This window comes from Leucoraja erinacea, chromosome 37, assembly GCF_028641065.1.
Source record: "Leucoraja erinacea ecotype New England chromosome 37, Leri_hhj_1, whole genome shotgun sequence".
In the NCBI taxonomy this organism is placed as follows: Eukaryota; Metazoa; Chordata; class Chondrichthyes; order Rajiformes; family Rajidae; genus Leucoraja; species Leucoraja erinaceus.
Genome location: NC_073413.1, coordinates 4832263 through 4859044, shown reverse-complemented (window position 1 = coordinate 4859044; position 26782 = coordinate 4832263). Strand labels below are relative to the sequence as shown.

General features: G+C 41.6%; 1 protein-coding gene across 4 annotated transcripts in view; it reads right to left on the bottom strand.

Moving 5' to 3' along the window:
• Positions 1–12470: 12470 nt before the first annotated feature.
• Positions 12471–26782, bottom strand: part of tnrc6ba (trinucleotide repeat containing adaptor 6Ba) — a 140570-nt gene continuing 126258 nt past the window's right edge. For 3 of the 4 annotated variants that reach the window (XM_055663122.1, XM_055663124.1, XM_055663125.1), the window contains 10 exons: positions 25687–25782; positions 23546–23747; positions 23282–23437; positions 21460–21624; positions 19529–19675; positions 19173–19268; positions 17836–18045; positions 16211–16290; positions 14075–14214; positions 12471–12993 (listed from right to left, as the gene is read on the bottom strand). In XM_055663122.1, the coding sequence (XP_055519097.1) occupies positions 12624–12993; positions 14075–14214; positions 16211–16290; positions 17836–18045; positions 19173–19268; positions 19529–19675; positions 21460–21624; positions 23282–23437; positions 23546–23747; positions 25687–25782 (1662 nt within the window). In that variant the 3' untranslated portion in view covers positions 12471–12623. The remainder of the gene's footprint in view (positions 12994–14074; positions 14215–16210; positions 16291–17835; positions 18046–19172; positions 19269–19528; positions 19676–21459; positions 21625–23281; positions 23438–23545; positions 23748–25686; positions 25783–26782) is intronic. The other variant, XM_055663123.1, reaches the window with a different exon arrangement.

The window sequence follows — 26782 nt, the reverse complement described above, 5'->3', positions numbered from 1 at the left end:
GAACCTGTGTTTAATATTGCACCACATCCTTTTCTCCTCTTCTCAGTTGCGATGAACAAGTCATTACCATCCTCAAACCTAGCACCACCACAACCATTCCCATTATTCTCTCCACTATTTAAAACATATTTGATTCCATCTTTTCATACTTCAAATGAAAGCTCATGCAACTGAAACGTCAACTCACACTTTCCAGTGGTCCCTGATGTATTCGGTATGTAGCCAACTCATCTTTTGGAAACCATTTGACGCTGACACGTAGAATTGCAGCTTTCTCTCACACAAGATCCTTGCAATTGCTACGTCATGTATGTCTAATTCAAATGTAGAAGGCCAAACGTACTGTACTTCTCTGCATTACAGAGATATTTTACAATTACTGCCAGATTATTCCTGACATCTCAGAGAATAGGACCATGTAAGAGGTGGTCTGGGAAAACTAAGAAATTGTATTTAAATTTGGTGCATACTCAAAACTAAACTTATTTAAACAATTATTTTTCCTAACCTTCCCAATTATAAAAACTAAACTGACAATGAAAGCTCAACTAACATGAGGGTTGGATCTCAATTATGAAAGTTTGTTGGTCATTAGTTGTGAGGTTCATCTGGGAAATCTCAGGCACATGGCACCGATCATTTCAGAGACTGGTCAATACTAAAGGATAATGTCAACACTCAAAGCACTCTGTCTGACGAAGGGTCTTGAATGTTGCCCATTCCTTCTCTCCAGAGATGCTGTCTGTCTTGCTGAGTTACTCCAGCATTTTGTGTCCCTCTTTGCACTAGTTCAGAGGCCTATTACCACTCGGGATGCTCATGGCCAACATTATACTTTAAACCAATCTGATCTTCACCTAGGACATCCCTCTCTTCGCACTCATCTTGTATCCAAAATAAGTCACCAAGAGATACATTCGACCCCATTTCTACCCCAATCTCTTGAAGTTAATTGCTCTGGATACAACTTTGAACCTGCTGCACGTTCACGGAAAATTGCCCAATACTGCCAACTGTGGAACATTTGGGGAGTCAGGAAAGATTCACCCAGGCCACCTAAACATTAGGGATCCAAATCTAGCTAGATCTGCTTGAGAATCTCCAAGAGGACAGGTTTAAGGTGAAGGGGAAAATATTTAATAGGAATAGTGAGAGGTAACCTTTACGCATAGGGTAGTGGGTGTACGGAACAAGCTGCCAGAGGAGGTAGTTGAGGCAGGAACGATCATAACATTTAAGAGACATTTGGACAGGTACATGGATAGAATAGGTTTAGAGGGATATGGGCAGGTGGGACTAGTGTAGCTGGGACTGTTGGCCTGTTCCCATACTGTAAGACTATGACTTTAGTAATAGACCTCTCCTATTCAAACAGCACCATTCCCACCTCCCACCGCTGGTCACCCAAGATTTGCCTTGTGGACTTTGACTTTGCTAAGGCGAATTATAAATCATAGCAACTCTCCATAAAGTATCCTTAGCTTCAAACCAAACAGCAAATCCTTTCCCAGTTCCAACATTTTTACAGCCAATACATAAAAGACTTGAAAAGAATCTTCTCATTTCTGGCAGCAGGGTCCTGGAGATGAACCTTCAACTGGAGTCTCCAGGATTCCCCAGGATGGGTCAGCAACATTAACTGTACTGTGTAATGTAGATGAAAGAAAGAAAGAAAAAGTCGGACACGAAATGTAATGCTTAGCAGCCAAACACATGTTTATTCTCTTTTTTTTCTCAAGAAAAATTATGTAGTCCACTGAAGCAACTGTGTTGCACAATCACAATCACATCCTCAAAACAAACCACGGATAAAAGCAAAATTCAAAATTATTTATATATATACCTATTAGAACAACATTTTGTTTCAGTTTCAATGAAATGACTTTTTTTTAATATTTTGCTCTGATATATAAAAAAATTCACCCTTATTATTCCAGCGATGGGGTTACAGTACCAACTATGGCCAGATCAAGAAATGGAAACTCTCCAGCTTATTTGTACAAACTACATAGAGCAACACAATTTGTTAATGAACCAGTGATTTTATTTTTCCTCTCTTAATAAGTACCTATCCTGGTTACAGAATGCATAGTTCAGAATTTTCATTTTCTAATTAAAAGGCAATGGCACCCACTAATGGGATGATTTCTCCACCCCCCACCCCCCCAAACCCCATCACCCATCCCTCTCCCAATATGGTAAAAAGTCAGTATCCCTTTAAACAAATTTTGCAGGCCATTTTGTTTAAATAATGAAATACATTCATTTTTTTTGTGTGTCAGTCCTGCCTCTCTCTCTCTCTCACTTCTGTCAAAGGTAATTTATACATTACAGTGTTGTCACCAGCATTGCAGTAAACCGTAATGTACTCTTGGCCACTTAAACCATTGCGAAATTCTAAGTTCTGCCTTCTCAAACATAACACTCTCCCTGGTTGCAACCCAAGCTGTATAATACTGGGTGAAGTGCATTACTGCCAGTTACTAATCAGTGCTGATAGAGACGGGAACAGTTTTAAGTGGTGAATGAACACAACATCACAGAATGTATTGGCTTGAAGTACTATTATTTTTTCCTATAGTGTATTGGCACCATTACGCCAAGTAATTCTAGTGACAACACTGCATTTTCTACAGACACGCCGTATCCCTACAGAAATCACTCTGCCACTGAACCCACCTTCAATCCACAGTAAAGATGGTTTGGATGATGATTTTATTTTTGGACAAGGCCAACCAACCACTCTGTTAAACAGGAATGGTGTGTTCACAGAAGAGAAAATGGCGTTAGACTTCTCTTTCCCTCCCAACAACCCCTCCCCAATCTCAAAAAATAAAATAGATGGATTATCCAGTTACCTATGGCAACCCATTGAGTGGTCTGCCTCAAAAAAAAAAGCTTTTAGCCAAACACTGGCAGGTGAGCCAAGTCTGCATGTGTTAAACCCTCTGCTGCCCTATCTGGGGAGCCAGGCATCCCACTGTATGTGCTACAGGGTTGCCTTGCCAATATTTATCAATATAAAAGCGACAGTCCGATAGCACCAATACTGAACTGGTACCGGGGGCAGGCACGGTAGGAAATCAGACATCCGAATACCAAACAGACCAATTATCCCGACCACCTAGCTCCATATATTTTTTTTCCTGCAAAACCTATCAAAATACACACATGCTTAATGTATGACATATCAGCAAATTCTTCTGCAAATGTTCTAAATTGTTTATTATATAACATTAGGATTATTTTATTAAAAAAATTGAGAAATCCTTGGAACCACGCAATTTAAGATTTTTATATATTTATATATATATATAATTCACAGTACTATTAGAATAAGTTTTTTTTTTTTAATCTCTTCCTTCTTGGTTGCCGAATTCTACATTAGTTGAGTGATAATTGTAAAGGTTTATATACAGGTTACTTGTCTGCAACTGAAAAATAGTTTCAACTTCTCCTGAGCAGTTCTGATATGCTGCCTCCTTACTGCACTCTGTGTAACTGTCTGCTGCACCAATAACCAACTACGCAGGAATCCTTGGCAAGACCACTCTGCTATTTCCACTGAAAGGGGAGGATGCCTAACTAACACTCTCTGCATCACACTGTTGGCGATTAATTATCCCAGTTTACATGGCACCAAATTTTCCAATGATACCCTGTAAACTCCAACTAAAACAGAACAAAAATGTTTATTTTCATGTATATTTTGTCATGGTGCAGCAAAGTAATAGACATCACTCTGAGTCACAGCAGGCAAGTGTAAACAGTGTAATTCAATCTCTTTCCCACCCCACTTCATGATGAATTTTTGTAATGCCTCTTTGTTCAACACGGGACAATGCAATAGGTCACCCGAGGCCCACCCCATTTTATGGGCAAGGTGAGATTTAATGGAGGCAGGAGGGAAAGGAGATGGGTGGAGGGTTGCATGAATGCAATCTGTGGGAACAAAAAGGGAGGGGGGAAATAAACCAGAGGATGTGTTGGGAATGCATCACCACATCCCGGGAACAGTGCAACAGATGGAGAGGATGAAGACCCATGCCATGCACACAGCTTGGGTCAAATTACATGTGCTATTCTAACAAAATGATTCCCTAAATTAAACTGCTGAATAAGGATTGAAGCTACCCCCTCCCCCCATGGCCCTCAAAACAATCCATGAGTCTCATTTTCTTTATTTGGTGTTGTGATGAACGTAAACGCACAGGACAAGTTCTTTACAGAATTACTGGCAGTTGGACTTCTTCCCTGGACTGTGAGTCAACTGGCCAGGAGAGAAAGGCAAACACCAGCAACTGACCAGCGCAGCGTGCAGCTGCTCTACGCGTTTAAACAGCCAGTGGTGTAGAAGAATGAGAAATTACAAGAAGCAAGTTGCATGCTACGTGCAATTCTAGAAATATTTTTTATGAGGAGCCACTTCTCTCCCCCATCAAAGTCATTAATACCAAAAAAAAATCTCTATTATAGAATAAATTCACTGTGCAATATACACACACTGTTGGATTGATCAAATCCAAAGCTTTTTGATAGTTTCTTAAAGGAAAATTCCAAAGCAATGCTGATTGTTTCTCCTTGAAGAATGGGAGTTTTATTTCGGCAGATCCTAAGACACTGATTACTGCAACTGCCTGTTATCAGGGAGGGGAGATGGAGGACTCGAAAGGCAATTGTCAGAATTGTTTTTGTAACTTAACAATTTTCCATGCAAAAAAAAATTACGTATGCAATCAATCTTATTCTCCCGTCCCCAAAAAACAGGAGAAAGCAAACTATGAACACACCCTGCAATATCGTTGGAAGAAATAATGGGAGAGCTATGCCCTGGATCATACAATATTAACTAAACAGCAATAATTCAATATAGCAACATCTTAGTCACAGCTATGGATTTCTTTTTAAAATAAGACATACTTTCAAAAAGGCAGAAATTCTCAACACTAAATTTTCCTTTCAAAGTGCGATATCCTTTACAAATTTAAACGGCCAACTTAAGCAGCACAGCTGCACTGTTTCATGAGAAAGATGTGGCATCCAATCCTCAGCAAAACCCCATTCACCCCAATGTGGCAAGGACTCGAATCTCTCCCTCATCCCTCACACAAAAATATAAAGATTATAGATACGATTAACACTACTGCCCTAATACAGCTGTGCATACAGATGAACTGTGCAATCAAACTAATAGCAGCACCAATGCATTCACAACTCAGGGTTTAGGAAAAGGGAAAAGCAGGATGTTAGCAATACAATCCATACACAGACAAGGGGCAAGCTTGTCAGCTGTTCCATATCCCAGTCAACCAAACCCAAGCAAAGTAACCAAAGACAATGGATGAATCATCACCAAATCTGATGGGAAGTTTGAAAGCACTTTTCCACCAACAAATGAGATAAACGGGTTCTTCCTGATACTCAAGCTGTGGCCTAAACGTTTACAGCCAATAAATAGCACAGGTAATAAAAACATTACAATTACATTTTAACATTAAAAAAAACGTAGCTGGGAGACTACAATCTTGGCTGCGGATGGAACAAAGACAAGGGATCAAGGTACTGAATGCCCCATGAAAAGACTCGATCATGACAGATCCAGTTTAAAGTGTGCGAAGTTCAGATATGGCTGGTGACATGGGAATCAATTCTCCTTTTAGTCAATGGCGTGTGCTGGGATCACTTCAAGAGTGATCAATTGGTAAGTTTGCATTGGGATTTGAGCATCTTTTTAAAAATACTCGGGGAATGCAGTGGATCTACAAGAGACTGCTCAGTAATCTCGCGGTTTCAGGCACTCCTTCAGGAAGAACGATTAGCACTGCGGTTTGCTGTTGATGAAAATGCCATTCGGCATTGCCAGGAGACCAACAGGTCAGAAAGGGCACCGTCTTTCACCCTTCTTCCCCCCACCCACTCCAACCCACCAAAAGTCAGGGGATGGCGGTGTGGTTTATGTGACACCAACCGTAAAAGTTAAAACCAGGTGAAAAAAAAATGATACCGTTTGCTGAGGAGATGTAAATGAGATAGCTAAGTGTTTAAAGTGCCATCGGGCGCTGCCAAAATCGATTCCTTCTTAATTATTCTAACTGCGGCACTCTTAACACACGGCAGATTTTGCATCTTTTTCCCAACCCCTCTACAAAGGTCAATGTGAGCTGAGTTTCTCCACATTGATTATGATCTGGGAAAAGCAACTGACTGGAAACTCAGGTCAATTCACATTTTCTAATATAGTTAAGATATCTAAGGATATGGTCACTGTTCACAGGCTGATGAATGGGATCTAGAATTGTAAACACCTACCCCTTTACTTTACAGAAATTTGCCAGTAACTGATATTTTCAGGTCAGGGTACAATTGTATGCAGACATGGAAGTGAAACCTCTGCTTCCCTCACCTAAAGCACCACAATTACAAAGCAATGCAGGACTCAATTACACACGGAAACAGGGGCTGTGTTGTCGGGGAAACCAGCAGGATAGCTAACAAGGAATGATAAGAACCTATGATAAACCAGAAAATGCTGCAAATTGACAGCAGATTTACTATCTGAAGAAGAGGTTCAGATGATAAATGATAGGCACCATCTGAAACACTATTTAAGGTGCAGGGGCTGTGTGTAAGCTACAATTTCTACCCTCCACTTAGCCTTACAGGCTACCCTTCATTGTGATCATTTTAAACACACATTTGCGTGGCTCCATAGGCCGTGTACAGTGGGGTTCTAGCATGTGTATTATTTTAAGCAGTGTTTTATCTTGTTTGAAAGCAGTGTTTAAATGTTCTGTTTATCTGCAAATCTTGCTTCTCTCGGGTCTATTGTTTCGTCACAGTCTAAATGCACCCACAAAGTTGGTATATTGAAAATCTGCAGTGGTTCTGTGGGTCGGGGGGTTAATAATATTCAAGTCCTGCTGCCCAACATGCGAAGGGTGGTCATACACTTACTGAATAAATACCAGCTTAGCAATTGTCAGGGACTTTTAACATTCGTTTGGAGACTGCCCCACAATGCCATCAACATTGACATCTAAAATGGAAATTTGTGTCAGTTGGGAAGAAATGAAAACAAGGAATACTTTTACAACATAAACCAACCAAATTATTCTAAGCAAGGCGACATTTTACAATAATTGTTATTCTGGCATGTGCAACTAAGCAATAAAATTGCAGCATGATATATTTATGTTTGAAATGTTCCATGCATAAAATGGGCAAGGATGAGATGGGGGGGGAGGGGAGGCACGACACATGCAATGCTAGAGACTCAGGCCGGGCTGGTTTCTGCTGTGGCACTTGCTGATCATCTCAAGCTGCTAACTACATTAGTGTGAAGTGCCAGTGCTCAGCTGCCAAACGGTATTAAATGCTGCTCCTCAGCATTAAACAGCACCACACTAAAGCAGTAACAGCAATATAAAAGGGCCCCGTTCGCTGAGCTCCCCTCATTGCCACCTCTCTGAAGTAATATAGGCAGGGATCCTGAAGAGTTTAAACAATTGCCGGGGCTGCTGATCAGCACAATAAATTCCTTTACCAAGCTGGAATAAGCCAGGATGGTGCACAGAACGGGGGAAGAGTACAAACAAATTGTGCTTATTTTGGAATCATTTCCCTTAATTTCATGAAACAATACTTTTTCCTGTTTGAAATATTTTTGGCCACTTTTCCTCCCCCTGTCATAGCATGGATCAGTCAGGTTATGGAAGTACAGTGAAAATACAGCACATTAAACACCCTGATCCAGACTAACTGTTCCCACACTCACTGTGGATTCACAAATGGCTTGCTTATAGATTTGGACAGGACATTTTGAGTTGCCATGCGTAGTTGAGTGGAGGATTCCATTACTAGGTTGAGGGGCGAGGGCATTTTACAATGGATCTTTGCACATTGGAAAAGGATTGATCACAGAGATTTAATATTACATTGGGTACACCACAACCCTCCCACCCTTTCCTTTCTCCACTTTCATCTTCTCCAGGATGAGAAGAGTTGTTCTTGCCAATCAAAGTGAATATGATGACAATTGTGTGTACGTATTACTTCTAACCCAAATATTCCAAAAGGAACGCTATGAGGTATTACTATTTAAGTAATTTCTTGTCATTAGACGGGTTTGGAACTGGTGCAACAAATAGACTTAAAAATCTAAATCTCAAAGTCAAACATCAGGTTTTTTTTATTCCCTCTTAAAAATAAACAACATTTTGGGAACTGGCTTTTCCCCTAAAAATTCCTGAGAACTTTCTTTAAATTTTAGGAGGAAGTAAAATAATAGAAGCAAAACAAAAAGAAAATGCAAACTAAAATAAAAACAACACTGTCAAATGCTCCCAGAGTTTTTCATCTAAAAATACGAAACATATATTTTTGGTCTTTTGTTATCCTGTTTTGATGGAAGAACGGTTCAACGTTTTTTTTCTGATTTCGGATTTCTCAATGCATTGGAAATAGAATTTATAGGACTGTGCCGGCAATATTTGAACTTAAGTATTTAAAATCATGTATAAGAACAGTTCATATAAATTATTCTCAGAGTCCACACTCTCAAAACAGAAATGTGGATTAAGTGCGATGGAGGACGGGTCGCATCACTCCCTAATCCACCTCACCTTGGATTAGTCGGTATAAACGTTACCTTAGTCAGAGGAATATAAGTATTTTGCAGCCTTAGGTAACTGGTACAATAACCAGTCTCCACTAATGAACGGAGCGAGGGTGGCTGGATCAGATACAGTGCCCAGCAATTTAGTAATATCCCCGTTCTTCCAGACCTAAAGGTCATTAGACTATTCAATCAAACTAGACAATTTTTTTGTTTTAAAAATGCAAGATTCTTCAAAATATTTCAATTCGACACAGCCCTAGAGATTATGTAAACAGGACAAGGCCAAACACTTGGACACCTCCCTAATATTCTGAATTTTATCACTCCACAAAGTGCTGGAAGATGAGCAAGCACACGCAGGAGTGAGGCGCATTTGGGTGGGTGAACGTGTGTGTGTGTGTGTGTGTGCGTGCTTGTGTGTTTGTATATATATATATATATATGAGCTAGAACTGGGGAGGAGGGAAGGGATGGGATAAGCATGGTAAATGCAAAAGTGACAATATGTATGAGTGGGGGAAAGGCAAAGGTTTTCTCCAGGTTGGTTGGTTGGATCTGAAGGTAGATTAAAATAGTAACTTTTAATGACAGCTACTTTTAATCACTGAACTGATGCGACAGCGGCGTGCCTTCAAGCTCAAGGTGAAGACATTCAAAGAATGACTAATGTCCTTCCCTTTCCCCTCCACTGTTTGTCACTGCTCATTGTCCATTACCATGCTGCCCCTTCTCCCTCATACCCATTCTACAATGCTTTACTTTGTTTATAAAGAAAAATAATTAACACTACAGCAAAACACAATGAGGACAATTAAAAAACAGAAAAAAGGTGCAATACTTTAAACAACATTAACAACATTTTTATATATAGTTTCCTAAACAAGTAAATGCTTTTCTCACTAGATTCACCCGTGGGCTTAAAACATGAATGGGAGGAAATAAAGGAAAGCACAAACTGCTTTTAAACTACTAAAGAACATTCATACGTAAACGTTTATAAATTTTATATAGTGATCGACCAGTGAACAAAGGTACTGATACTCCTCTCTGCGTTCGGCTTTTATCCACCATTCATTGAGACCCAGTACCAGCCTGTACAGCAGCACGAAAAATACTGAAATAGTCGGCTACCTATTGTGTGTGTGTGTGTGTGTGTGTGTGTGTGTGTGTGTGTGTGTGTGTGTGTGTGTGTGTGTGTGTTTAGATATATTATTAAGGATGTGTGCCAGTTTCCAGCGCAACTGTTGTATACTCAATACAATTGATTGAATTATTTGATTTCAAGAGTGGGTGAAATCAGCAATAATGTCACTAATTGAAATTTGACAGGAGACAGACACACACCCACTCATTAAATGCGCCTGATGTAACATTTTAAAGAAATACACTTTCAGTATCTTTAAAGTTTATATTGGACATTTTGTTCGATGCTGTGGTCACGCCAGGTCTGCTTAAGAGTCCCAGCTGTGATCCCTTAATGCACGTGCATCATTGCTCTGCATACGCATGCAGACATGCTCAATGTTTGGTGTAAACAAAATAATATGCTAAAGCTATTCCTACACAGTTTGATGTAACCTTAAACCTAGGTTTGCAGCAACATTTGTTTGCATACTTCAGGTCAGCAAGTACACAGAATGGCCACAGAATGTCTTGCTGTCACAGATGGACCGTAATTTCAAAGAAATAACCTGCGTGGTTTAAGGAAAGGAAAGTGAGTTGCGCACAGCAAGCGTTATTGTAGCCTTAAGCAAGGTTGTCCCCAGAGCTCGGTCCTATTCCAAAATCCCTGTGCAGTTACAGAGAAGGTTTTGTTAAGAGTGGAGATGCCGGGGACTGTGGGATGTAAACAGCTGGCTGTAAACCAATTTTGCAGGCTTGTGCCAATGAGGCTTTGTGGGTGGCTACAAGCATTTTGTGAAAGTGTCAATTTACAGGCAGTCCAGGTGAACGGAGGGAGAAAGGCTCAAGCCAGCCAAGCCAATTGGAAAGCTACATTTCTGCTCAAAGATTAAAAAAACACAAAACATATACAAAAGGAGGGAGGACTATTTTCAAAGGAGTTATTTTTATTAAATTACGGCAACACCTTCATTGGATTAGCTAAGTGTTTTGAAATACCTCAAGGGGGAGGGGGCAGGGAAATGACTGACCCGCCAGGAATCCCCCCAGTTTACAAAATGATAAAGCTTGTTACAGTACACAATGCAAGTCCCCCTCTACACTTTGAAACTGAGTGCAACATGTACATTTACCTTGAAAACCTCTACACTAACTTTTCTAACCTACATTGTTTTTAAGTGCTTATGTCATTAGAGTGTAGCATTCAGAGGGCAGCATAGCCCATAGAGGGGGGGGGGGGGGGGGAGGGAGAGAGAGGGGAACAGAGAGAGAGGGGGGGGGGGGGGGAGAGAGAGAGAGAGAGAGAGAGAGAGAGAGAGAGAGAAGGAAATAAAGATACTACTGCAACGCTAAACTGTGGCGCATGGTAAACAGCACCAGCTATAGGTGATGAAATGACACTATAAGCAGTGTGGTACTATCTTCATCGGCGCAAGATTGTGCCTTGCTATCTATCACTGGATGTGTTACAAATCTTCTGCAGAAAAATACGGTAACCAAACTGAATAGAGCGCAAAAGAAGCAGCATTGTAGCAAAGGGCTAGGAACATCTTAATTATCAACTGAAATGAGTTAAGACAACCTTTGATTGGACAAAGAAGGCAATGGGCAAAATTGGAGTGGAACAGCATCTCCTTGGATTAAAAGACTAACTCTGGGAAGCGATAACCCAAGTTATGCCCAGAGCCTTAATCAACCAGAGGCACCTATGACGCAAAATACCACTCTCCACACTTCTAGAAGCAGATGGAGGTTAATGCTCTTGAGATGCCATTTTCCCCCTTCCTTAAGATTATCAGTCATGCTGGGCCAATAATTTAACAGCCCTTTGCAACCTTGCCCAAGCAGCTATTATTCATTCCTGACCCTAGACAACGAATGTGGGCAGGGTATTCAACCGCAGAGGCCGTTGCAGCTTTGTTTGACCCTGACCACACCGGAAAGCCACATGTACAAATGGAAACTACGAATGATTTCTTTCTGACCCTCTGACCAGCTTGTATACAGTGGTGGAGGGGCCAATGAACATCAATTTAAGCCCTAGGATAACAGCCTCTGTGGCTGAAAAAAATAAGCTAATTCAGCACTGACCAGAAATCAAGTGGAACTTCTCTGGTCAGTGTGATTTAGTAGTGGTCCTGGTGGTTTATTTAGTTATCAGGGGAGCAGTTTAAGAATCGGTTCTAAATTCCAACCCCACACCATCCCACAATGCAGGTCTGACATTGGTAACTGCTGCAGCCCAGCCCTGAAGGCTGGCACATACAGCACTGGTACGGGTGCATAGTAATAGCCTGTAAATTGTACATCTAATAAGTGACTGCGAGGCTCGATATCCGTCCTGGCCAATCACTAGCTTGAATACGTGAGGTTCTGCTGCGTCTCCGCTATTGCATGTCAGAGGACAGAAACGTGCCCAGTGCAAAAAAAAAAGAGATTTTAAAAAGCCTGCTTTGTGTTTTCAGTAAATATCCTGTTGCAACAACTTCTCGATACGGAGGGGGGGAAAAAAATCATGTAAGGAAAAAAACTATACTACCTTTTTAAAAAACTTATTTATTGTGTGATGGTAAAGTGTACTTCACATTTTTAATGTTGGCGTTCATGATTCAAGTATTTTGAAGTGTGATATGTTTTTTTTTGTTTTTTGTTTTTTAGTTTTTTTTGATTAAAAAAAAGTAGCTGAAAATTAGGAGGGAGGTGTCTATGTGCACAAAAGAGACTGTGGATGACCCCCTTAATTTGTTTCACTTTTTTCTTTTTTTTCTCCTTTTTTTTCTTTAAACTTGTCTTGAAACTTATTGCAGTTTGAAAAAAAACACATTAGTGCTGCTGTTCAAAAAAGTTCACGAGGTCACAGGTCAAAGGTTGAAAGCTTAAAAGTTCAAATTGAATCAGCCCCTCCACCCAGGAGGTCACCAGGTAGTAGGGGCGCTGGACTGCCCATTCGGTGCGGATCGTCAGAATTCGGGGCACCCCACAAGCTTGCCGTGTAGCTCGGGGTGGCCCAGAGCGAAGCTCCCGCCAAGTTCCCACTACCCCTGCCCACTCCTCCGGCACTGTTCCACTGTCCCAGGCTGGCCCGGCCTCCGAACGAATGCAGGCTGCTCCCCACTGGATCCATCTGACTCTGTCCTGTCTCCAGCGTCTGCCAGCCTGGGGAAGGTGTCGATAACTGACCTTGTGCAAAATAGCGGTTGACTTCCTCTTCACTGACAAACTCAGCAAGGATGGTAGTGTTCCCCAACACACACCTGCAAAATAAAAATAACAGGGAATTGTTTCAAGGAAGACACCGAGACACTGAAAAGTGTTCAAAAATGTTAATGGTGAAGAAGCAGCATAATGTTTTATTTTTCTTTCTCCCTACTAATTTTTTTAATTTACTTCCCCAAAAGTGGTATTATTAATTCATCTGCATCAACCTGGTAAAGCATTGGATACATAAATTCATGAGCAAGTGATCTGAGATTTGGCAATCTCATCCTGTGACAATTCACTCCAATTGATTAACGCCATCCAAAACAGAAAAGCAACCATTCTGTTGCAATGGTGTTACAAACCATTGAAACCAAAGAGAGACAAATGCTGTAAATGTGCAGTGGAGTTTTCAGCACCGTCTAATGCTATGAACTTTGATGAAACGCACCCAATCATGGTTCTAACCTGCTGTTTCCCTTTCAGATACTAGCTCTCTGTTGGGGATTTCCAGCATTTTCCCTTTACATTTGTGCTTCCCAATATTGGCAGCTTTTAAGCTCCAGCAGAAAGAACTCTTCTCATTGCAAGTGAAGGTACACTTGCTGTTTTAATTGTGTGTTTCTGTATGCATTCTCCTCAGTCATCAAAATTCAAAACAGAATGCAATACTGAAAGGAGGTCTGGCGTCAACAGTTTGTGAATAGATTGCTGTCACCTTCCTGACTAGGGTGCAATTCAGTTAGGTAGGGAGAAAGCAGCCAGGGAAATCATCTTATCTCAAAGCTAGTTTAGAGATACAGCGGACCACAGGGCCTTAGGTCAACCGAGTCCATGCCAGCCAGTGATCTCCGCACACTAACACTATCCTACATATACTAGGGATAATTTAACAGAAGCCAATTAGCCTACAAACCTGTACGTCTTTGGAGTGTGGGATGAAACCAGAGCACCCAGAGAAAACCCTTGTAGGTTATGGGGAAAATGTACAAACTCTGTACAGACAGAACCCGTAGTCAGGATCGAACCCGGGTCTCTGGCACTGTAAGACAGCAACTCTACCGCTGCGCCACCGTGCTGACCTTGAGGTGAAAACATTTCAAAACACAGAATGATAACAGCACAACAGATACTTACATGTGCAGCGCAGTCTGGGCCTTGGCAGCCTCTTGTTTGGTGCTGTACCGGACCAATGCGGTGCCGTGCGTCAGGTTCAGGTGGAATGTTATCAGCGGCCCATGCTGCATGCAGATTGTTCGGAGAGTGGAGCCATCAATCTGAGAGGACACAATATTAAACTAATTTGGCTATTTTTTTGTTTTAATTGTTCCTCAAAGCTTTGATGAGAGTCTAGCATCTTCCTCAATTACAACTGTTTGTCACCCATCCAAATGATTTCATAATTGGATATACAGCAAGTGTTTAGGACTTTTCCAATGAAGGAGTATAATGGTGGAGTTCAATCTCACACCTACGTTTCCCAGCCAAAGGCCAGTAGTCATTTGGTATGCATCAATTTTCACACAAGCTGTAATCTCGTTATCTGCTCTGCCAAGTCCTGGCCTAGAAATGCATTCAAAGAACCCAAACACAGATCAATTATATCAACCAAAGGGCAAAGCTTCCAAATGCCCTGGAGCAACACCTGCTAACTTTTCTTCCCCACTGCCTTCAATTTCTAAATTGGGGCACAACTAATTTTGATGCCATTATACTGGAACTTGCAAAGGTTGATTGGGAGAGGCAATTTGCAGCTAAAGGGCGTCTGGCAAGTGGGAGGCTGATAAATGTAAAATGGGTGGAGTTCAGGAACAGCAAGTCTCTACTAGAGTGAAGGGCTAGGTTGGTAGAATTGGGAAACCTGGTTGACAAGGAATATTGAAGCATGTCAGGTTAGGCAGCTGGGACTAAGGAACAAAGGATGTAGGACTGTGCTTACAAAGGATATCAGGAGAGCAAAAAGGAGATGCAAGACATCCTTGGCAGACCAAGTATCAGTGTAGAGTCACAAGTCTTGAATGAATACATGGTCTTGAATGAATACTGCTCAACTATATTTACTGTTGAGAAGGTCATGGAGGCTAGGGAATTCATAGATAAGAATAGTGATGCCCTGAAACACAGACATTACAAAGAGTAGTAAGAGTACAAAGTTGGTGGTTTTAAGATGTGTCAAACTGTTCAAATCCCAGCAACTCAACAAAGTGTATCCTAGGACATTGTGAGAGAAGAAATTGGTGAGAGTGGTCGTTGGACAGCATGGACTGGGTGGATCAAAGGGCCTGTTTCCATGCTAAACTAAACAACTCTATTGATCAAGTAATATCCATGGAAAAAGAAACTTCACTTTTCAGCTCATAAACTATTCATCAGATCAGGTGTCATAATTTCTGTGTTTTTTTCCCTCGGATTGTATTTGAGTTTGTTTTTTTGACAGCGATACCCACGTCTTTGCTTTTAAACATTAAACCAAGTGCCACTACACTTGCCGGAAAATAGTAGGTAGTTCAATAAACAACAGCAGTTTCAAATTGTCAGGCTTACACCAGGGTGCTCTGCAATTTACTGCCCTCATAATACAAAGCTTCAGGAAATTCTATGTTCCTCTTCCTTGAAAGACTCTGTTTCTGGCTCCTTTGCACCAGTAGATCTCCCACCCTGTCTCAATTAGTTTTTTTGTTTCTTGTTGCTCTGTAATTTAATCTTTCCTTATAATCTGCATTGGATATTAGCTACAGTTCAACACGCCTGCACTCTCCATAAACTAATGTCAGAAAGAGGTCACAAGAGAAACACCCCCCTTTTGTTTGGTTTACAGATGGCAGCACGAAAACAGGCCCTTCAGCCCATCGAGTCTGCGCCGATCATTGACCCCCATATACCAACACACTAGCATCAATTTACAATTATTACCAAAGCCAAATTAACCTATAAACTTGTGTCTATCGAATGTAGGAGGAAACCGGAGCACCCGGAGAAAACCTGCACAGTCAAAGAGAGAAAGTACAGATATCACCCGTAATGAGGATCAAACCCGGGTCTCTGGCACTGGAAGGCAGAAAATCTACCTCTATGCCACCGTGCCTTGTCTTTGGGAAAATCCACTTGCTTACACTTGAAGGCTGGTGGATATCGAGACTTGTATGCAATGCCAGCTGACACTCTGTGACCATGAAGCTGAATGAACGTCCAGAGGAAACATTATAAACCCATCAGGAATCACAACCATCGCTGTCACATGCCTCTTGCCAATGATAAGCTTAACGCCATTACCTGGGGAGTGAGATTATGAAGAACAAGCCAGGAGCTGACTCGGCCAGATCCACCCGAATTGCCATCACTCCAGTTGGAACCTAGAGAAAGAGGAGGAGATGAGGTACAGTTCTCTTTAAAACCTAGGAGGCTTTATTCCTGCAAATGACAGGCAGCCAGTCATAGATGTGATGTGACAGATAAGAAACTCTAAACTTCATTAACTCTAGGAAACAGAGCAAAATTGAAATTTGATGGCGAACTGTTATTAATTACTGATAAGTTTGGAGGAAGAAACTTGTGCATCCACAAGAGTCTAAAATACTTTACAGCCAATATTATCTTTTAATGCAGGCTCAGAAAATTTACATTTCTAAGATTGCAGAATATCAGATACAAGAGACCACACACTACTTCAAGCCTGCTCCACCATTCAATAAGATTGAAGTCTGATATGCAATTGCTGCGAGTATTGCAAGGAAATACAAGCACAGCAAAATTCCGTGAACAGAAACACAATCTGGCTGACTGCAAAATCTGTTTGTTAAAGCCAACAGTGGCTTCTTTTACTTCTGCTCGAGGATTCAATGCCTTGATTTAATGCCACCCCGGAGGTTGCCGCATCTGGTATACAGCATTTTGAGTCATACAACAGTAACAGGTTCTTTGACGCAAAGTGTCCATTCTGAGTATCAAATACACATCTATACCAATCCCATTTACCACCACTTATTCCATAACCTTATATGCCTTGGCAAGTACTTTATCTTTTTAAATGTTGTGAGTAAACCTGCCTTCACCGTCTTCTCAGGCAGTTTCCAATCATCCATTTCCTTTAACCTTGGAACTCCTTTAATCCTTTTACCCCTCACTTTAAACCCATCCCCTGGTTTTAAACATGGGTTTAAAAAGTGAAAGCAAGAGGGTTTTATTGTCAAAGGTCCCAAAACAGAATAACAACATTCTTAATTGCAGCATCCACCCTATCCATGCCTCCCATAATTTTGTACTCAGCTATCAAGTTCCTCTTCAGCAACCCCCCCCCCCCTTGAAATACAACCCAACCTGTCCAGCCTCTCCTCATAACTGTGGCATTCCATCCTGGTTCATCTCCAGCACCCTTGTGTGATCTTCCTGTACATCGATACACACAATACTCCAGCTGTGGCTTAAACCATGTTTGCTAAAGTTGCACCATGCTCTTCCCATTCTTATATTCCAATGCAGACCTCACCTCAAGTTTATTCTTCACCACCTTACTTACTTGTACTGCCACCTTGAGGGACATGCTCCCTCTGATCAATACTGCCTAAGAACACCACCAAGCCATCCCAAAATATATTACCTTGCACTTGTCAGGATTAAACCCATTGCACCATCCAATTTACCATCTGATCAATATGTTTTTCCTTACTGGAAAAGAGATCAGCCTAAACATGTATATAGATCTTCATTCTCCCAGGACAATGTTTCAGCCACAGAGCCTGACTCGAGCCTTAGGATGTCCTTTCACTAATTATGTATGCATACCCAAAACAAGGATGTGAACCCACAGAATTAATCTGATAGCATAACTTTGAATTGGGTAAAGGGATATAGAGAGACAAAACACGGATGAGGGAAAAAGCAGGTAGTAAGGTACGCACTAAGGGCATATCGTGACTCTTGCATGCCCCATCCTCTGCTGAACCGGGGCGTTCCACTTCCCCACGGAAATGACGGAGGTTTCTGATTAGTCAGTCCTGGTGGTGGCCGTGTTGGCGGGTTAGTGTTTTTAGATGACATCTGATTTTTCCACATCCTGGGATGTCCAATTGGATCTGGAGACCACGTCGACTTGAAGTCACTGAACTTGGCTGGAACAACAACATGATTATACACCGGTCAGTATAACAAAAGAAACAGCGAGACTGAATCAAAATCCCCAAACTAAGGGGGTCAAACAACACCATAATATACTAAAATCATTCTGAAATCATTCTAAAAGATTCACGTACAAGTAGAAAACTAAAAGGCACAGCAAATTTCATATTATAATCACATGAATTATAAAGAGTATTGCCCTGTAAAGCACAGTTGTACAAGGCATTGGGGGGGGGGGGGTCACATTTGGAGTATTCAGTATTCAATTGGAGTTAGGAGATAAGGAGTAAGCCATTTAGAACGGAGACGAGGAAACACTTTTTCTCACAGAGTCTGTGGAATTCTCTGCCTCAGAGGGCGGTGAAGGCCGGTTCTCTGGATACTTTCAAGAGAGAGCTAGATAGGTCTCTTAAAGGTAGCGGAGTCAGAGGATATGAGGAGAAGGCAGGAACAGGGTACTGACTGGGGATGATCAGCCATGATCACATTGAATGGCGCTGCTGGCTCGAAGGGCCGAATGGCCTACTCCTGCACCTATTGTCTATTATCTATTGTGTTCAGTTTTGGTCATCATGCTATAGGAAGGATGTAGTTAAACTGAAAAGAGTGCAGATTTACGAGGATGTTGCCGGCGCTTGAGGGCCCGAGCTATACAGAGAGGCTGGACTGGCTAGGACTGGACTATTTTCCTTGAAGTGTACACGGGTGATCGTAAGGAGGTTATAAAATCACGAGGGTAATAAATAGGATCAATGCACTAAGTCATTCACCCAGAGTAGGGGAAAAGCAAGAACAGGAGGACATGGGTTTAAGGTGAGAGGGGAAAGATTTAATAGGAACCCGAGGGGCATCTTTTTCCACAGAGGATGGTGGGGAAATGGAACGAGGTGCCAGAGAATGCAGTTGAGGTAGGTACTATAACACCATGTAAAATACATTTAGACTGGTACATGCGTAGGAAATGTTTAGAGAGATATGGACCAAACGCAAGCAGGTGGGACTATCATGGATGGGGCATCTTAGACGGCATAGGTAAGTTGGGCCAAAGGAGCTAATTCTGCGCTATACGACAATGAAAATAAAGTTTTGACAATGGTTGGTTCAATGCAGTACTCCTAACCTGAAGTGCTCTGTACGGTGCTGTAGGAGCTGTTTGAGGCACTATAGGACCAGGCACCGGGTGAAGGCAGCGAGGTGTTCAGGGAGGAACTGGACCCTGTGGACCAACAAAAAAGGCACAATCAAAGGTCAGGGAATATTCTCGTCAAGAATGCAGTTTGTGTTTAAATGTTCCGCATTAAAATACTTTTCACAATTCCACTATTATGATCACTGCAAAGGGTAAACATTCAGATCAGCAATGGGAAAAGTTTCCACTTCATTCCTTGGGGATGGTGCGCAGCATCCCAGTAAAGCAGACATTAGTCTCTCAGAACTATTGCAACAAAAAATTGGAAATATTGAATGCCCTCATACCTGTGCTCCTGTCCCTGAGAAGTTGGTGTTCCGAATCTGGGGATGGGGGTGCTGCAGAGCTGTTTATCATGCTCGCTGGGGTCGCATACGGATCCGATTCAGGGTCAATGTTTTGGAAACCCTTCCATGGCTCCCCAGGGCGGAACTCTGTAAATTAAGGTGGAGGAAGAAAATGCATTATCAATTAATTTTATTGCCTTGCACTTGAGGAACAAAGTGACAACAAAGAACAACACATAATGACTGTCACTTAAGGTGATGATCCAGAGTAGGACTGAGGAAGTAGCAGATTAGATATTTTTTAAGTTTAGAGATTCAGCATGGAAACAGGTCCTTTGTCCGTGCTGACCAGCGGTTACCTGTTCACACTAACACACAAGGACAATGTTACAAAAGTCAATTAATCTACAAACCTGTTTAAGAAGGAACGGCAGATGCTGGAAAATCGAAGGTAGACAAAAATGCTGGAGAGACTCAGGGTGAGGCAGGGTGGTGAATCTCTGGAACAGCCACAGAGGGTAGTTGGAGCATTGAAGGAAGGGAGTAGGCAACAGGTTTCAGGTACGGGATAACGTTGCCTCATTGATCATATTGAATGGCGCAGGCCATAGATGCCTACTCCTCACCCTAATTTCTAGTTTCTATGTTTCTATGGAGCAGCAACGTTTGGGTCGACACGTTGCTACCTTCAATAGATGCTGCCTCACCCGCTGAGATTCTCCAGCATTTTTGTCTACAATCTACAAACCTGCATGTCTTTGGAGTGTGGAGGAAACCGGAGCACCCGGAGGAACCCCAGGCTGTCACAGGGAGAACATACAAATTCCACAGACAGCGGCCATAATCAGGATCGAACCCTTGTCTCTGGCGATGTAAACCGGCAGCTCTAGTGCTGCGCCACTGAGCCTAATTTCCCGGTGATCTAGGTTCACGTTAAAGATCTCATTGCAGAACACAGAGCACTTCAAATAATTTGTTTGCACTTTACACAGCCACACATGGACTGATGTAGTCATTAATTTCATTACAATTTGTGGAATTTCCAGAAGGTAAATGGCTGTTGCTATAATGCTGGATTAGTAATCCGAAACCTCGACCAAGGAGCTCAGTTCAAATTTCACCACAGGATTGTTTTGTGAGATTTAAATTCAGTTGTTTAAATTAATCTGGATTTTAAAAAGCTAGTATCAATAATGGAGACCGTGAAACTAATGCAGTGTCACAAAAATCCACCTGGATCCTTAATAGCCTTCAGGGAAGGAAACATATACACCTAATCTGGTTTGTACGTGATCAAAACAATGAGTTTGCCCTCTGAAACTAATCTTGCAAATCACTTTAAGAGATAATAAAGGCTGCCCACGATAGCCACATTCCTGGAATCAGCATAAACAGTTACTATACTTCCAAGCAGAGGACTTTAACTGCATGTAAAGAACATTCTTGAAAATTGCAATGCTTGTGTATTTGATTTCAGAAATCAGATCTTTGGGCTCCAGAATCAATTAATATTACAGTAGAACTGTTAGAGTAATTTGATTACCGGAAAATGGGCTGCACTTGGTAAAGTACGATTCAGTTTTCCAGTGAAGATGCATTACCCTGAAGTTCCCATGGGTATTCCCGATATTTCCACATGAACACTAACACTCATTAGATGTTCACAATTAGTTCAGTGTAACTTAGACATAAATGTAATGTTTTGCAGATTTGGATTCACTTGGGAAGGACTGAACCCAGGTCATGGTCCACCACTACTCACTCTTCAGATTAAGGTTCAACCTTTGCGAAGACACAGATCTGTATCAAGGGCTTGAATTCCTGCTTTATAGATTAGCTAATCCCACTGGTTCAAACTGAAGCTATTTTACCAGAGTGACCACATTTTACTCGGTCGTATTATTTTAAAACATTTTGATGTTATTTCTGACCTGGAGGCCAACTGGAGCCGCTGGAACCATTTGAGAGCTTAGGGGTGGACCAGTTATCACTCGTAGGGCCAGAATGGCTGGCCAAGGAATCACCTGCTATCATTTCATAATAGGGCAAACTATCTCGAGGCTTCACCGGTGGTGCCATGCCGCTCGAAATAGCACCTGTATAACAACATAAAATTACAAGACTAATAACACACAGTTCTTCTGGGTGATCAGCTACAAAACTCCCAACAAATTAATATCGAATACCTTATACTCAAACCAGTCAGGGGAATGCTTACACAAATTAACAACTGAACATATCCCTGCAATAATAAAGCACGGAATAATTAAATATACAAAGTGGAGGCCACACTCGTGATTGGTGATAAAGCAGTGTTTGGGAATAGTATCATTCCGGCTTGTACCTAGCTTTAGCTCTAAGGTACTCTCTCTTTAATATGCAAGAAACATCAGCTGAAGAACTTATCAACCGAATGTGCTGAAAGCACTTCATATAACTTGAAGCCTAAATGTCCACTGTTGTTTGTTAGCTACATTAACATTTAGGATGAACATGCGAGTGGAATGGTAAGTTTGTTGATGACTTTAAACTTGGTGGTATAGTTAACAGTTACCCAAGATTACAATTGAATCGTGTTTCAATGGGCCAAGGAATGGATTATAATTCAGATAAATGCGAGGTGTAGCATTTTGGTAAGACAAACTAAGGTAGGACTTGCACAGTGAATAGCATGGCAAGTGTTGGAGAACGGTGAAACCCAGGGTTTGAAAGTGGCAGCACAGGTGCTGATGGTGGCGTTCGGCATGCTTGCCCTCATCGACCAGGGTACTGTGCAGGACTTGAAACGTCATGTTACAGCTGTGCAAAATGTATGTACGCCCACATTTGGAGTACCGTGTTCAGAACTATATTGGGGTCAATCAGGAAGGAGGAGTTCAGAGGATGTTACAAGGATTTGATGGTTTCAGTTACAAAGAGAAAGTATAAGTTTAAGATGAGAGGGAAAAGTTTTAAAAGGGGAACCGAGGAGCATTTTCTCCACGCAGGGAGTAATGCATATGTGGACCAAGGTGCCAGAGACAGATTAAAATATTTACAAGATACTTGGACAGGTAGATGGATAAGAACGGCATTGAAGGTTACAAGCCAAGTACAAGCAAGTGGGACTAGTTTAGTTAGTTTGGCAAGTCGGGCTGTATGACTATGACTCTTACTGCTTCTTTACATTGTGTGTGTCATCAAGAACATTTCCTCATTTTTCTAGAAGCAGTGTTGCTTTTTTTCTTTGCATCCTGCGATGGTTCAGGTGAAACCTGCCAATCCATTTTGACTCTCCAATTAAACACCAATTTGAATTCATGTTCTTTGAATTAATGTTACGGTTTAATACCGCAGGCTCTCGCAATCACTGTAACCTCCACAGATTCAACATTATGCCGTTCAGCAGGTAGAGAACACTAGTTCAAATCTGGTGATTTCAAACTTAGCGGCAATTCAATTTGGGCTCATACACAATGCTATGTGACATGTGGGCCTTTCATTGCGTTTTTTGTTTAAATACGCTCAAATTGTCTGCAATCAACAGATGGGATTAATGTAAAGGAGTACACAACTTGAAAAGGAGAGAGGCCACGATTAAGTGATTTCAGAGAGGGGCTTATAAAGAGTTTTGGTTTCAGGAGAAAAAGCATGGAGAATGAAATCAGTAAGTACCCAGTTGGAGAAGTTGCAAACAACGTTGAATGAAAACAAAAGTACATGATGGAACATGTCCAATACATCCCAAGCCCCATGTAATGTCTGCATAGTTACCATTTTTCAGGGGGTTGTGATCTGGTGGTGGAGTGGCAGGAGAGAGACCATCCATGGTTGTCCACTGCTTGAGCCGTGATTGCTGCGATTGAGGTTCTTTCATTCCAACAATACTGTTGACGTCTAACTGGTTTACGTTCATGTTTGAGCCCATGCCTGAAATGCGAATTATGCTTTAAGTGCCGAGAATCTCAAGCTTAATAAAAGTTTAAAACTGTTTAATACGGTAGCAGGATTACAAAACAACCTGACGAGGGAACTCACCCATTGGGTAGCCTGGCTGAATCTGTCCTTTGGTCTGGAAGTCTGGAAGGCCAGTGGGAAGAGAACTAGGCACAACATTATCCAGGTGTTGCTTGGGCATGCCGGGATGTGACGGAGAATGCTTCATCCCAGGGGTGTTGTTGTGTCGATGCTGCTGTTGTTGCTGTTGTTGCTGCTGCAGGGCATTAACAATGCGGGCAAGCTATGGAAAAGCACAAGCACAAGTTAAAACTGATCACATCTTCACACATTCACTCCCACCAATATATAAGTACATCTATTACCCTTAAAGAACCACATTTTGGAAAATCGGACAATACTTTAACAAAATGTTAGTGGATAGAGCCGATGAAAATGTCAATGGGCAGGATATGTCATAACTGCCTTTACTGCTCCTAGGTTTATAGAAGGGAAATATAATCCTTGCATAGAGTACGTATTACCAGAACAGAACTCACGGTTTCACCATTAACAATTCAAAACGAGCATGGAAAACCTAGCAGCAATATGTACGGTAAAACATAGGACTTTTCAAAACCTCTTGGGATTAATCAGGAAGGAGCAGAATCTTTGAACCTGCCAATTTGTTTACAATATGAACAGGTTCAACTGAAGAACATGCTGGGTAATTCCACCACCTTGCAGTTAAAGGGCATATGAAATTAAATCCTCTGCCCAAAGCTGAACACATCCTGCCACCCATCACATTCCAACTTCCTTACTCTGGTCTCACGGGAGTCTTGCCATTGAAATGCAGCATATTTGTTTTTCATTTGCTTCAGAGTACATAACTAAGAGAATTTGAAGTGTTAAAGGTTCACCACATGACTGCGCACTGCTAAATGCTGTGATAACCTGCCGAACAATGGCAAATCGGTTTGCATGTTTTCAACGTCTATAAAGTTTTGCGTTCATGCTAACTGACATGAACTTTTACCCGAGTCACAACAACAATACAATGATTCACGTACGAACGATGCAGCAGGCGCAACATTTGTCTTTCACTGTGCTGAATCAAATAATTAATTTTGCTATTTAGTCATTGCCGTATCAAATCACTTTCCAGATTAAATGACAATGCAGCCATTTGATACTACTCTAGAGTGGGGAGGACATTATTTAATAGAAACCTGAAATAGTGTAATTTTAACTTAAGAACTGACAACCAATCCAGCCAATTTCCCTTAGTATTTAGTTATTATTTGGCTTGGTAAATGTCATTAAATGGAACCGAGGGGCATTTGCCGACAGCACATGCTGGTCCCAAGAAGGCATACAAAGTCCAACCATTTTCAACCACCCCCATTGCAAACTGTGATATTTAAAACTCTATGTGGCACCACAGAGTTTCACCACAATGAGTGATGTTTCTATTTTTAATGTTCAGCACTCCTGGCACAAGCTTCAGCAAAGAATGCCGGCATGTAGCAGCAAAGTAGGACTCAAATTTGAGAAGGTGAAAGCAAAGCTGGAGTAGGACATTCTGTCCGCACACCTGCTCTGCCATTCAATAACATGGTTTATCTTTTACCCCAGCACAACTTTCCTGAACTAACCTCAAAGCCTTTTATTTCCCCAATATCTGACATTTTTGCATCTGTCTTGAATATACTCGGCAATTAAGTTTCCACAAGCTTTGTGGATGAAGAATACCAACAATCTGCTTCCATCTGGATGTTCAGTTTTGTTTTTAAATTTAGAGATACAATGTGGAAAACAGGCCCACTGACCCCACGCCGACCAATGATACATCAGTTCTATCACACACACAAGGGACAATTTACAGAAGCCAATTAACCAACAAACCTGCACGTCTTTTGTATTTGTAGTGAAAACCCACACGGTCACAGGGAGAGCGTGCAAACTCCTTACAGACAAATCGATCCAGGGTGTCTGGAACTCTATGGCAGCAACTCTACCACTGCACTACTGTGGCGCTGAGTTGAGAAACTACCTATTTCTACCCTGAATGGCTGATCCCTTATACTGAGACCATGACCTCTGGTTCTAGACACTCCACTCAGGAGAAATGTTATCTCCACATCTATCCTGCAAAGCACCCAAAATGAAAAACGTTCACCACACTGACAAAAAATGTTCATGGGGTTTGCAAGAGATTCACTATCTTTATAATCACATACTTGCTGTTCTTGTTGTTGTCGGACTGCGGCAGACAGCTTCCGTTGGTTTTGCAGCACTTGCTGCTGTTGTTGCTGTTGAAGCAACAGCTGGTAAGCCTGTGTGAAGAGAGTTCAGAGTGAACTTGAGACAGGAAATCACAATGAAAGGGGAGACCAGATTCTTGCTCCTGCTTACTTGCTTATACAAAAGAGCAGCAGAGCAAAGGGACAGGAATTTAATTGTTAATTATAATTGCCGTTCCCCCCCCGAAAGACTGTACACTCACAGTGCACTGTGCAAGCCTTGTAACATGCCACCTAATACAGTGCCCTCCATAATATTTGGGATAAAGACCCATCATTGGTTATTTAAGAAGGAACTGCAGATGCTGGAAAATCGAAGATACACACATTTGCTGGAGAAACTCAACGGGTGCAGCAGCATCTATGGAGCGAAGGAAATAGGCAACGTTTCGGGCCGAAACCCTTCTTCGGTCTGAAGAAGGGTTTCGGCCCGAAACTTTGCCTATTTCCTTCGCTCCATAGATGCTGCTGCACCCGCTGAGTTTCTCCAGCATTTTTGTCTACGCATCATTAGTTATTTGCCTCTGTACTCCATAATTTGAGATTTGTAATGGAAAAAAAAAATCATATGTGGTTAAAGTGCACATTGTCAGATTGTATTAAAGGCAATTGTTATACATTTTGGTTTCACCATTTAGAAATTACAGCTGTGTATATACATGGTCCCCCCATTTCAGGGCACCATAAATGTTTAAAAATACCCTTTAATTGAATCTGACAATGTGCACTTTAACCACGTGATTTTTTTTCTATTATAAATCTCAAATTGTGGAGTACAGAGGCAAATAAATAAACGATGGGTCTTTGTCCCAAACATTGTGGAAAGCACTGTAAATATGTGCAAGGCTTTGAAGTTTCAATGAAGCAAAAATGAAATAAACAAAGGGAAAAAAAAAATCAAATTAACACTTAGCCACAAACAGAAATGTAAAGCCACTCTCAAAGGTATGGCCCCAGTGTCCTTCTGCATATTCGTTTTCTGTGTCGATGATCGATAGATATTAATCGAGGCTGACGGAGATGATACAGCCAT